Source organism: Halichoerus grypus, chromosome 3 (assembly GCF_964656455.1).
Source record: "Halichoerus grypus chromosome 3, mHalGry1.hap1.1, whole genome shotgun sequence".
In the NCBI taxonomy this organism is placed as follows: Eukaryota; Metazoa; Chordata; class Mammalia; order Carnivora; family Phocidae; genus Halichoerus; species Halichoerus grypus.
In genome coordinates, this window is record NC_135714.1 from 192,961,483 (window position 1) to 192,975,865 (window position 14,383).

A 14,383-nucleotide genomic window follows, 5' to 3' on the forward strand; every position below is an offset into this window, starting at 1 on the left:
TACTGGGTTTCTGTCTTATTCCTATTGTCACCATATCCTTGTATTATCTAAAATTCTATTTCATCCTTCACTTCCTCTCCTTTTGCCAGGGGGATTTTAAAGAAAACTCTTAAAACAGGGCCTGGGGTATACAGCAAGCATTCAATAAATATTGGTTCCCTTCAATACCATTCTTTGTCTTTTGTTTTTAAGATTTTATTTATTTATTTGGGGGGGAACACAGAGGGAGAAGCAGACTCCCCACTGAGCAGAGAGGGAGGTGGGGCTCAATGCCGGGACCCTGAGATCATGACCCAGGCATCCCAATACCATTCTTTGCCTTGACCATGTTAAGCTAACTCCAACTCTTAGCACTGAATAATTTCCTTTTCAGCCAAATCTGCTCAATTTCAATTTACACTCCATAAGATGTCAAGGACCAATGGCAACAGACGAGGGAGACACTTCATCACCCCTGTCCGCTCACCTATTGCCTCTAATTTCTTCCTAGCCCTGCTCAAGTCTGTCTTTCTCAAGATTATACTATCTAAGGGATTGTTTTACTGAATAAAGTACAAATAAAGATGACATGTGCTATAAAGCAAGATGATAATTAAGATAGTCAATTTAATATTATAAAACATAAACCAAATACAGTATTTGATATAACTAAATTTATTATAAAACCAAAATCATTTTTACATTCAACTGTAAAAATTATAAACATTTAAAATAATACTGGTTAAATACCCAGAACTCGTTAGCAAACACCATTACTTACATGATATTATTGCTCTTGTGGGCTCTTCCAATGTTTTCGCACCAGCGGTATTTACAAATATCATAAACCAGTAATTCTTCTGGGAAAAAGTAGCTCCAATGTCGAATTCCTAAAATGCAAATAATGTTTCTAAAGGTATTAAAACTCTGTCATATTATAGTGAATAAAGAATAAGATTATCTTTACCTCCTTTAATGCCATTTTTATTCACCAAAGAGAGAACGAAATGATCAATTTCAGGGTAGGGTGAACAGTGATAACCTTCAATGTTTTCTGCTGCAACAGAGAGAAAAATTAATTATAATTAAAGTGGCTCAAAGTTGAAGAGTTAAATGTTAAGCTGTTCTTTAGGACAATTATAGGTTTTGGAGTCCCTGCAGCTTTTTTGTTTCCATGGCTTTTAGGCAGCCATGGGTTCTTGCTTGCCTTACAAGCAAGCAGGGAAAATTCAAACCTCTCAGTTAAGTCAAATGTGAACTACTATTCATAAGAAGCGCCTGTAATCATTTCAACTGCTTTCTTCATTTTGATAAAGAGAAAAGCAAGTCCTTATCCCCAGGAGCCAGCCTACTACCAGCAGCTAGGCCTTGGTGGTATTACAGAGCAGGCCAGTCACTCACACTTCAGCCCCGGTGCTTTCCTGCTACTCAGAAATTATCTCACAGAATTTCAACATCAGATAAGGCCACTCTGTGGCCAAGATGACTCGTGACAAAAACAAGACCACTCTGTAATCATGTCTGAACGCAGACAAAACATGAACGTTCTCCAAACTGCAAAAATGACCAACACCTCTCATCTTATCCAATATAAGTAACTGCTCCTTCTTTACCCATTATAGCTTTACACCCACTGTCCTCTGCCTTCCTTCTAGATCAAATTTACGAAGATATTCAATCATAGAATCGTCTCTGACAGTACCCAATTTGAAACAAATCCACGCCTCCTTAGACACTTCTCAAAAGCACCTAACTCAAGCCTGCATCCTATAATAAATCTTTCCTAATACTCTTTTCCTGAGATGCCCCACAGTTCCCCATGGCAGGAGTTCTTCACACTGAAGCCAGGACCAAACTCCACTTGTTCGCTATAGGTGTGTTCTCCCATGATCCTTAGGTGTAGGGCTCTGACAATTCAGTTACATTTTGTATCTAAGAATCTCCTGGAATAATTTACAATATTTTGTTTAAAATGTCATTTAATTTTTAAACACAGAATTGTCTACTTTTCTTAAAATAAAGCCTATATTTCACTTACAAAAGATTGTACGTAATTGGAGAAACTTTGGAAAATACATTGAAGCAGAAATGAGAGAAATAAAGTCCAAATCAACGTCTAGAAATAACTGTTAACCACAAGAAAATAAACCTAAGAAAATGTTATCCATTAAATGTTTTTAATGAACCTGGGATCACACCTCCAAAATAATTTTAGAGTCTATTTTTTCTCTTAACATAAATGGACATTTTCCATTTTATATTGGCTTTATAAATTTAAATTAAATGGCTACAAAGTATGTTACAGGATTTCACCAATCCCATTTTCTTGTACATTTAGATTGTTTCTCGTTTTTTGCTTTTATAAATAATGATGGCCCAAAACATGTGTATAAAAATGTTGACTGGAGAGTTAATGTATGGGATGTTAGAAAGAGCCTGTATGTTTTTCAGTAAAAGAATGAAGAACATACACATTTCTTGAAAAAACTCTGCAGCCATTAAAAGAATGAGAGAATACAGGGACAGCTCCGCTGGGTTCAGTGGAAACGAACAGTGACTGCCCATCTGTGATTGTGGGCCGAGGGGAAGAGAACTTTTAGTTTTTTCTTTGAATAGGGGTTTCTTTCTACAAACCATCTATTTTCTTCTGGGTTTTTTTTTCCCCCCTCAAAATCACCATATAATGAAAATTAGTGAATAAGCTTTAAAAAATATCTTTTCTTCATGCATTTTCCATTTTGAATAGAAACTAAGTTGTTTTAAAGGATCAGTAGATATGAATCCTGAAGATTTAAGATTTTTAAGGTAAAATAGACTTGTATCCTTAAATTTTCATAGGAAATTGTTTTCTTAAAATTACCTTTAGTGTTGGTACTGTTAGAATATTCAACTCGTTTCTGTTTATTCTGAGATGTGTCACATGTCAGAATTCGTAAAGTATCTGAGAATCTGAAGAAAATATTGAAAGAAACAAAGTAAGGTTATCTAAGAATCAAAGGGAGATGGCTACAGAAAGGAAACTGAATTTCACATAGTTCCACATTAAAATCCTTTATTCAACAGCTAATTCTTCTAGGACAATTAAGTCACATTTGCCTACAAAAACACCAATCCAAAGAGTAGTCTGGTGATCATTTAAAATACTTTTTTCGGGGCGCCTGGGTGGCTCAGTCGTTAAGCGTCTGCCTTGGGCTCGGGTCATGATCTCAGGGTCCTGGGATCGAGCCCCGCATCGGGCTCCCTGCTCCGCAGGAAGCCTGCTTCTCCCTCTCCCACTCCCCCTGCTTGTGTTCCCTCTCTCGCTGTGTCTCTCTCTGTCAAATAAATAAATACAATATTTTAAAAAAAAAATACTTTCTTCAACTACAGTGTCAGAGGACTCAGACTGCTGAAGCCATGGAATGAAGTATATAATTCTATTCTTCAAATGCACAGGGCCTGTGAAATTTTTGTTACAATGATTTGAAAAGTGTGAATAATGGGGGGGAGGGGAAGAAGGAAGGAGGGATGAGAGCAAAGGAAAAAATGAATTAAAATAAACTGAAAGACGTATTCATAACCCTAAAGAATTCAGCCTTCATTTCAGGAAGAAATGGACACAACAAAAGAAAATTAAGGAAACCCTATTCAGTAGAAGAACTCTCTCCACTTCTGTGGAATGAATACTGAAACTACAAAGGAAATGGGGTTTGATAACAGGGAGGTGACTTCAGGCCATCTTACAGGCTGTGGTGCTTTTCCTACCCAAGACAAAGTAAGATCCTACTCTTGGCCAACAATAGTCAACAGTGGCTGTCATACAATTTTTCCACTATCCCCACAGTGCTTCCAGAATCGCAAAACTGCTACTGCTAACAACTAACTTTCACTGAGCAGATACCATGTGCCAGACACGGCTGTCATTTTATGTGTACAGTTTTTTTTCCTTTTTTGTTTTTTTAAATTTTTTTTTAAGATTTCATTTTTATTTATTTGACAGAGAGAGCAAGAGAGCACAAGCAGGGGGAGCGGGAGAGGGAGAAGCAGGCTCTCTGCTGAGCAGGGAGCCCGATGTGGAGCTCGATCCCAGGACCCTGGGATCATGACCTGAGCCGAAGGCAGATGCTTAACTGACTGAGCCACCCAGGCGCCCCTATGTGTACAGTTTCTACTCAATCTTCACCACTCCCCAAGATAGGGGGTGATATCATTTCCATTTAAAAGGTAAGGAAGTGAAGACTTTGACGTTACTTCTGCAAAATGTTACGACAGAACTCAAAGTCCAGAAATAACATGAAGAAAAACCACCCGTCTTCCCACCCTCCTGGGTAACTGCTGCCAAGTGGACATCTGGACACAACTTCCCCTCCAGCGAAGTATTTTAAATATTTTATTAACATTTATTTCTATGGGATTTCTCCTGAGAATTCTATCTAGTGAAGGCCAAGGAAAAAGAAGTAGAGCAAGTTAATGTAGCAAGGCAATTTAGTCTGATCGTTAAACACGTGATTGGGACTAACAAAATTTGCCAGCCCAGATATAGGGCAGTGGAGGCAAACGTCTCTGTTGAAAGGGGTCTTTCACACTTTTTAAAAATGACCAAAGCGTGGTAACTTAAGTGTTCAACAACAAAACTGACAATAAATTAGAGTTTATCAGTATAATGGAAAACTATATAGGCATTAAAAGTTTTAATTACAACTAACTGTTGCAAGTTATTAGCTTGGCAGATATTCGTGATACAATGTTAAGTGGATAAAACAACTGACATAACCTCATAAATAATGAACTCAAAAAATATTCTTTGAATGAAGGAGGTATGTAAATTATATGTATGAATGTGCATACATGAAAAGTAGATATTAATAGTAACTCTATTTCCAAATGGATGAAAGAAAAAAGTTAACCTGGAATTTTAAGAACTTTCATTTTCTTAAGTTAGAACGAATTTACACAATTCACATTGTGGTACTATACAATGCCTAGCACTGTTTAGAGAGCACTCATGAATACGTCACGGTTTGATTCTGGGACTGTGTACCTGACGTTGCTGACCAGAGAAGATAGGAAATACTGGTTTTCTTCAGAAATATCCTTGGACTGTTTAGGAAAAAATTTGTTGTCTTCAGCAATCTCCAAAGCCACCTGCTTTCCTATCTTCGATGATTTATACAGCCGAAAGTTTCTATTTCTTGTATAAACTCCTATTGTCAAAAATTAATAAAACAAGTATGAATGCGTGTTTTCAGTGACAGTCAGCAAATACTAATTTCATATAGAGCACTGTTAGAGAAACAACTGGTTCTGGTTCAAGGTGGCAATGCACGAAGATCCCGAACTCCCTCCACACGTGAACACACCAAATCTATAGCTATATTTGGAACTATTTCATCTGAAAAAAACCTACAACCCGGCAGATTGACTCCTTCACCAAATGAGACGGAAACCACACCAAAGCAGGTGGGAAAGGCTGAGACACAATTTCACCATAAGCCCCACCCCCAGTGCAAAAACCTACGATTGGGAGAGAATTCAAAACCCGGGGCTTCTCCCTGAAAGCAAAGGATTCATACCTCATGTTACGTACCCCAACTTTTAAGGCCTGCACCTAAGAGATGAGCCTCAGAAACATCTGGCTTTGGAGACCAGCTGGGCCGTGGCAAACTGAGGAAGGGCTCTTAGGGGCTTACGTGCAGACTCACTCACCCCAAGGCCTAGTGCAGAAGCAGCTCTTCAAAAGTGCCCAGACTTTATGTGAAAGGGACTCATTTCCAAACTTTAAAGTGCTGGACTGAGGGATACTCTCCAGGGATGGAGGTGGTGGGCGCCATCTTCTTCTCTGTGCCATCTTTTTTTTTTTCTCCCCCTCTTCCTTTTCCCCCCTTTTCTTAGTGGGTGCCATCTTTGTTCACCCCCTCTGCCTCACTCCAGCCACTGGACACAATCTTTGGCTCCCCCTCTGCTGTGCTCCAGAGCACCAGTAGCTCCTGGAGGAAAGTGTCTATTCACACCTGGTGCCCCAGTGTTTACTGGTGATCCATTTTTCAGGTGATCCCTTGATCACCCGGCTCTGAAGGCCAGGGAGGCTTGCGTTCCTGGGTCCCCAGGACTGTAACGACTGGAGAGACAGTTCTCGGGACACTACCACTCCCAGGGCACCGCACAGGGACAGACTGAAACACATCCCCAGTTTCCGAGAGAGAGGCCTATTTGTTTGTGCAGCAGCTCTGGCCCAAGGGGCAGGCTTCTGGTCTGGCACACTTACAGGAGCCTGCAGAAGGGCTCTCAGGGAATGGAGGGAATGGAGCTCAGTGCACATCATTTTTGCACTCTCTCTCTGCTTCATCCAGCTCACTGATACCTTCCAGAATGGAGCTTATGCCCTTTGTTCGATGCCCTGATTTTTGCAGTTGCTGCCAGGGGACTTCTTTCCATCATCTGGCTCTGGTGGCCAGTGGGACTGACGCTCACAGGTCCTACAAAACTGTAACCAACGGAGAAGGAGTTCTTAAACAGCGACCATCCCGAGGGCACAGCAAGAGCCAACAGGCCCAGGAGCTCAGTCTCTCTGCCTAAGAGGCCCATTAGCTACCATCATTGGTGCAGCTGTTGGGGCAGGCTTCTAATTAAACACGCACCTAGGGGCTAACTGGAAGCCCTTCCTGAGACCTCGGAGGGCAGGCAATATTTTCATCCTCTCTTTTGCTGTGCTTTACAGCACCAGCATCTCTCGGAGGGGAACCTGTATCCGTGTCTCGTGCCCCAGTTTTGACATCAGGTACCCTGCTTTTTGGGGGCTGCCTCCTAGGGGATAACCCTCAATCACCTGGCTCTGGTGGCCAGGGGGCTTCGGTTCAGCGGGGGGGGCTCACGAGACTGTAACCGTCAGAGAGAGAGTTCTTAGATGGCTCCCACCCGCAGGGCACTGCACAGACAGCAGACTGGAGCACCCCCAGCCGTTCTGGGAAAGAGGCCTAATGGCTTGTCCTAGAGCTCTGGCCTGAGGGGCAGTCTTCAAGTTAGGCACCTGTCTAGAAGCTCCAGAGCTGCTCTCAGGGAAGGGAGGCCAGGGGATGCTATCTTCATGCTCTCTTCTACCTCACGATAGTGCACCAGGATCTCTCAGAAAGGAGCTTATATGCTCATCAAGTCCTGATTTTTGCGACAACCACCTATGGGACACCTCCATATTACCTGGCTGTGAGGGTCAGTGGGACTTACACTCGCAGTCCCATATGACTATACATATTTTCATTCTTTAAAAGCTGCTGCCTGAGGGTCTGGCTTCCCATCACCTGAATGTAGGTGCTGAATGAGATCCTCCTCTTTGGGACATTAACTGGGCCTGGCATACTCTGAAGTCCTGGGAACTCTTAAAAATAAAATAGGCTGCTTGGATAATTATAAAAGTTTGAGAAACAGCCAAGAGCTAGGACAGGGTTGAAGGATAAGTTTCATCTCCTACACAAGGCCAACCCTTCAAGACTGGGAGGGGATGCTATTTCATCTAATGCACACAAACAGAGTCAAGCAAAATGAAGAACAGAGGACTACATTCCAAACAAATAAGATACAACTCTTAAGCAACCTTAATGAAATGGAGATAAGTAATTTATCTGATAAAGAGTTCAAAGTAATGGTCATAAAGGTGCTCACCAAACTTGGGAGCAGAATGGATGAACACAGTGAGAACTTCAACAAAAAGAGAGAAAATGTAAGAAAGTAGCAAACAGAAGTCACAGAGCTGAAAATACAAAAACCGATCTGAAAAATACCCTACAGGGGTTCAACAGCAAACTAGATGAAGCAGAACCAATGAACTCAAAGACAGGACAGAGGAACTCACCCAACAGAGCAGCGGAAAGAGAAAAGAATGAAACAAAGTGAAGATAGCTTAAGGGCCTTCTGAGACAACACTGAGCAGACTAACATTTACATTATACGAATCCCAGAAGGAGAAAGGGCCAGAAAACTTCTCTGGAGAAATAACTGAAAACTTCAATAACCTGAGGAAGGAAAGACATACAGATCCAGGACGGACTGTGAGTTCCAAATGAAATGAATGCAGCAGAGAGACCCACACCAAGACAAATTATAATTAAAATGGCAAAAGTTAAACAAAAAAAGAGAGAGAGAATCTTCAAGGCAACAAGAAAAAAATCACTTATTACATACAAGGAGACCCCATATGACTATGAGCACATTTTTCAGCAGAAATGTTGCAGGCCACAGAGAGTGGCATGATATATTCAAAGTGCTGAAAGAAAAAACCTCCAACCAAGAATACTCTATCTGACAAAGTTATCATTCATAACTGAAGGGCAGATAAAGAGTTTTCCAGACAAGCACGAGATAAAAAAGTTCATTACCACTCAACCGGTCTTACAAGAAATGTTAAAGGGACACCTTTAAGTTGGAAAAAAACAAAGGGCAAGTTGCTAATTAGTAACAAGAAAACGTATAAAAGTGTAAATCTCACTGGTAAAGGCAACCATATATTAAAGGAGTATATCAGTCAAGTGTGAAGCTAGTGTAAAGGTTAAAAGACAAAAGTAGTGAAAACTGCAACTATAATAATAAGCTAAGGGACGCACAAGATAAAAAGATGTAAAATGTGACTGGCAAAACGTAAAACGGGGGGGCAGAGCGTAAAAATGTACAGCTTTGAATGCGTTCACACTTAAGTTGTTATAAACCTAAAAAAGGCTACTATGAACGTAAGTCGTTATCCGTAAGCCTCATGGTTAACCACAAAGCAAAAAGCTATAGTAGCTACACAAAAGATAATGGGAAAGGAAGCGTGCCACTAAAGAATTCATCAAACCACAAAGGAAGTGAGCAAGAGAAGTAGAAAAAAAAAGGAATTAAAAAACAGCCAGAAAATAATGAACAAAACGGCTACAAGCACATATGGATCAATTATTATTGTAAATGGATTAAATTCACCAATCCAAAGCGAGAGAGTAGCTGAAAAGATAAAAACAAAACAAGCCCCATCTATACACTCCCATTTCAGATATAAGAACACACACAGACCGAAAGTGAAGGGATGGAAAAAGATGTTCCACACAAATGGAAACCAAAAGCAAGCTGGGGTAGCTAGCTCTACTTTCCTCAGACAAAATACTTCAACAAAAAGACTGTAGTAAGAGACAAAGAAAGGCATTACATAATGACAATGGGGTCAATCCAAAAAGAGGATATAGCACTTACAAATATTTAGGCACCAACATAAGAGCACCTAAATACATAAATCAAATATTAACAGATCTAACAAGAGAAACAGAAATACAATAGTAGGAGACTTCAGTACCCCCACTTACATCAATGGATAGATCATCCAGACAGAAAATCAATAACAAAGAAACATCAACCTTAAACCACACATTAGACCAGATGGAAATAACAGATATATACAGAACGTTCCATTCAAAAGCAACAGAATACATTCTTCTTAAGCGCATATGGAGCATTCTCCAGCATAGATCATACATTAGGCCACAAAATAAGGCTTAACAAATTTGAGATTGAAATCATATGAAGCATCTTTTTGACCACAATACCGTGAAATTAGAAATCAATCCTAAGAAAACTGGAAAATTCACAAACATATGGAGATCAAACAACGTGCTACTGAAAAAAAAAATAGGTCACGAAGGAATCAAAAGATAAATACCTAGAGACAAAAAAAAAAAAAAGAAATACAACAAACCTAAACCTATGGGATTCAGCAAAAGCAATTCTAAGAGGGAAGTTCATAATGATAAATACCTATATCAAGAAACAAGAAAAATCTCAAACAACTTTACACCTCAAGAAATTAGAAAAAGAACAGCAAACAAACCCAAAATTAGAAGAAAGGAAATAATAAAGATCAGAGCAGAAGTAAATGAAATGGAGACTTTCAAAAACAACAGAAAAGATCAATGAAAGCCAAGAGTTGGTTCCTTGAAAATATAAACAAAACTGACAAGCCTTTAGCTAGACTCACCAAGGGAAAAAGAGAGTACTAAAATCAGGTCAGAAATGAAAGAGAACACATTACAACTGATGCCACAGATATACAAAGCATCACAGAAAACGACTGTGAGCAACTGCACCCCAACAAATTGGGCAACCTGAACAAGCCTGCCACTTCCTAGAAACAGATAACCTTCCAAGGCTGAAATCATGAATAGAAAATAGACCGATTACTTGTAAGGAGACTGAATCAGCAATCAAAAACCTCCCAACTGGGGCACCTGGATGGCTCAGTCATTAAGCGTCTGCCTTCGGCTCAGGTCATGATCCCGGGGTCCTGGGATCGAGCCCTGCGGGCAGCCTGCTTCTCCCTCTCCCACTCCCCCTGCTTGTGTTCCCTCTCTCGCTGTGTCTCTCTCTGTCAAATAAATAAAATCTTTTAAAAAACAAACAAAAAAACCTCCCAACAAACAAAAGCCCAGGAGCAGAGAGCTTTAAAGTGGAATCTACCAAACATTTAAAGAAGAAGAATACGTTCTTTTCTCAAACCATTGCCAAAAACAGAAGAGGGAGGAACCCTTCCAAACTCTTTACATGGCCAGCATTACCATGACACCAAAAATAAACAGAGAAGAAAGAAAATTACAGGCCAATATCCTCGATGAACACGTGAAAGTTCTCAACAAAATAACTAACTAAAGAAGAAAACAAAATAACAGCAAACCAAATTCAACAATATGGGTATCCCCCACTTTCTGGAAGTTCGCGTTACAACACTTTACTTTTATGAACGATCTACATTACTACCTGTGTTCACTAACCGAAAGATTCCAAAGAGGATTTTCACTCTTACGAAAAAAGCTGTTGCCATGCTAATATGGGTCTTTCATAAAAACAAAGTAGCTTAATAAAAATCAAATGATCATCTCAATAGATGCTGGAAAGGCATTTGACAAAATTCAACATCCACGTATGACCAAAACTCTCAACAAAAGGAGCACAGAGGAAACACAGCTCAACATAATAAAGTCTGTATGTGACACACACATAGCTCACATCATACTCAGTGGTGAAAGCTGAAAGCTTTTCCTCTAAGATCAGGAACAAGGTTACGGAGAACATCCGCTCTCATCACTTCTATCAACATGGTATTGGGTGTCCTAGCCAGAGCAAGTAGGCAAGAAAAGAAATAAAAGGCATCCAAACTGGAAAGGAAGAAGTGAAACTGTCATTATTTACAGATGTTTATGTACAGAAATGGCTATGTAGAAAACCCCAAAGACTCCACCAAAAAACCATTAGAATAAATGAATTCAGTGAAGTTGCAGGATACAAAATCAACAGTACAGAAATCTGTTGCATTTCTATATAGTAACAACCCATCAGAAAAAGAAGTTAAGAAACAATCCCATTTAAAAAAAAAAATCTCATTTACAATTGCGCTGGAAAGAATAACATACCTAGGAATAAACTTAACCAAGGAGGTGGAAGACCTATACTCAGAAAACTATAAAAAAGACACTGATGAAAGAAACTGAAGATGACACAAACAAATGGAAAGATATTCCAAGCTCCTGGACTGGAAGAATATTGTTAAAATGTCTATAGTATGTACCCAGGGCAAGCTATGATTCAGTGCAATCCCTATCAAAATTCCAATGGCATTTTTTACAGAACTGAATAAAGAATTCTAAAATCTATATGAACTACAAAAGATCCGGAATGGCTGAAGCTACCCAGACAAAGGAGGACAAAGCTGGAGGCATCATGCGTCCTGATTTCAAACTACATCACAGTGCAACAGTAATCAAGACAGTACAGGATTGGCAATAAAAACAGATTCAGATCAACAGAACAGAACAGAAAGCAAAGAAATAAATCAAGTATGTATGTTCAATTAACTTACAACAAAGGATGAATGAATAAAGAAAATGAACCTGGAAAAAATATATATGTATCTCCACAAAATGGAATATTATTTAACCATTAAAAAGAAAGAAAAATCCTGCCATTTGTGACAACACATATGGACCTTAAGGGCATTATGCTAAGTGAAATAAGTCAGGTTAAGACAAATACCATATCACTTATATAGAGAATCTAAAAATTAAAATAAAGAAAAAAACAACCCAAGCCAATAAATAGAGAGAACAGACTGGTGGTTGCTTGAGGTGGGGAGGTGGGGGTGGGCCAATGGGTAAAGGGAGTCAAAAAACACAAGCTTTAGTTATAACATAAGTAAGTCACGGGGATGTAATGTACAGCCCGGCAAATACAGTTAATAACACTGTACTGCATATTTAAAAGTTGCTAAGAGAGTACATCTTAGAAATTCTCATCAGAAGAAAAAAATTCTGTAACTATGTATGGTGATGGATGCTAACTAGAGTTACTGTGGTGATCCTTTTGCAATATCTACAAATATCAGATCATTATGTTGTACACCTGAAACTAATGTTAGGTGGTATGTCAATTACACCTCAATAAAAAAATGAAGGTGGAAAAAAACCTCATCTTCATGTAAACAAAAATAAAAATTAAAAAGTAATTATTTTCTATCAGCTGTAAACAAAAGCAATATATAAATTAAGATAAAGTGGAGTTGGTATGGAAGAATGCCACATGCAGAAACAGAAAACGAGACGAGATTACTTGGGGGTAACCCTTCTATTGTAAATAAATAGAAAAGCTGGGCAAATCATCTAGGAAAAAAAGTTTGAGACTATTAAAGAGCTTCCAAGGCAGTGAGTATTTCTGGTGCCAAAATCCCAAAGAAGGGAGGCATCAAAAAAATCAAATACTGCTCTCTCCCCACTATGTGAGCATAAAATGAGAAGATCGTGATCTGTAAACCAGGACAGGGACTTCACGAGAATCCACCCATGCTGGTACCCTGATCTTGCACTTCTATCCTCCACAACCGTGAGAAATAAATGTTTGTTGTTGAAGCCAAAAAAACAAAAAACAACAACCCAAATACCTAGAATAAATCTAACAAAAGATACAGAAGTTCTCTGTTTAGAAAATTATAAAACATTGAGAGAAATCAGAGAACATCTATGTTAGTGGAATGACAAAGCATGCTCATGTATTATAAAAATGTCAATTCCAAGTTGATCTCTAGATTCAATGCACACTAAATCAAAATTCTAGCAGGGCACACGCGTGCGTGTGTATGTGTGTGTATGTGTAACCTGACAAGTTGATTCTAAAATTTAAAGGGAAGTGCAAATGGTCAAGAACAGCCAAGAAATTTCAAAGAACAAACTCGGTGGAGTTCTCCTACTGGATATAAGACTTAAAAAAAAAAAGCCTATATTGAGACAGTAAATGGTATTGGCACAAAAGGAGATCTATATAACAATGGAACAGAACATAATCCAGAGAAAGACCAAACATATACAGACACTTGGCTTATGACAAAGATGTCCTTTTAGGAAAAGGACAATTATTTCAACAAATAGTGCTGAGACAAATGGATATTCGTACAGGAAAAAAAATGAATCTTGACTCCTCTTCACACAATAGGCAAAAAATCCATTCCAAGTGGATTATAGATCTAAATATAAAAGGTAAAAAAAATAAGTCTTCTAGAAGATAAGAAGGAGAATATCTTCATAATTTGGGGATAAAGATTTAACAAGATACAAGAAACACTAAGAGGAAAACGTTGATAAATTAGACTACTACTATTTAAAGTTACTTTTCTTCATCAAAGAAACCATTAAGAAAGTGAAAAAGCAAGCCATAAATACTATATGATTCCAATGATAAAAAGTTCAGAAATAGGCAAAAACTAATCTATGGTGTTAGAGGATGGATTAGCGGTCACCTGTGGGGAGGAGGAAGAGTACTCACTGGAAAAACATGGAAGAGGTTCTGGGATCCTGATAATCTTCTATTTCTCATCTAGGGTGGTGTGGTGACAAGGGTATGTTCATCTTGTGATAATTCATTGACCTGTACACTCACAAATTACTCATATTTCAGTTTGAATTGTTATACTTCAATAAAAAGGTTCCTCAAAAAATTTTGGCCTGTGGGGTGCCTGGCTGGCTCAGTCAGTAGAGCATGCGACTTTTGATCTCAGGATTGTGAGTTTGTGCCCTGGGTTGGGTGTAGAAAAATACTTAAAAAAAATAAAATCTTTAAGAAAAAAATTTGGGTGTGTACTATTAAATCTCTGACCTTTTCAAAAGATGCCTTAAGGAATGTCCCTTTTTGGTACATAAATAATTCTGGGTATACTCTTGAAATCTTTCTTTCAAGCATATCATGGAAATTTCCTTGCTAGTCCAGTAAACTAACTTTTAAGGCTAACTGTCATGAATTGGGGTATCTGTTTGGGGTTGAGGTAGAGCACAGCGACCAGCTACTGTTGCCCCCCTTCCCGAATCACTTCCTGTTAGGCCTTCTCCCTAGTTTACTGCATGTTAGCACAACCTGGAGAGGATATTCCGCTAAC

General features: G+C 39.0%; 1 protein-coding gene across 5 annotated transcripts in view; it reads right to left on the reverse strand.

The window, feature by feature from the left end:
* PRIMPOL (primase and DNA directed polymerase) overlaps positions 1–14,383 on the reverse strand; it is a 124,704-nt gene that overhangs the window by 9,044 nt on the left and 101,277 nt on the right. For 4 of the 5 annotated variants that reach the window (XM_078069838.1, XM_078069842.1, XM_078069837.1 and 1 more), the window contains 4 exons: positions 5,000–5,162; positions 2,840–2,928; positions 947–1,036; positions 761–869 (listed from right to left, as the gene is read on the reverse strand). In XM_078069838.1, coding sequence (XP_077925964.1) covers positions 761–869; positions 947–1,036; positions 2,840–2,928; positions 5,000–5,162 — 451 coding nt within the window. The remainder of the gene's footprint in view (positions 1–760; positions 870–946; positions 1,037–2,839; positions 2,929–4,999; positions 5,163–14,383) is intronic. The other variant, XM_078069840.1, reaches the window with a different exon arrangement.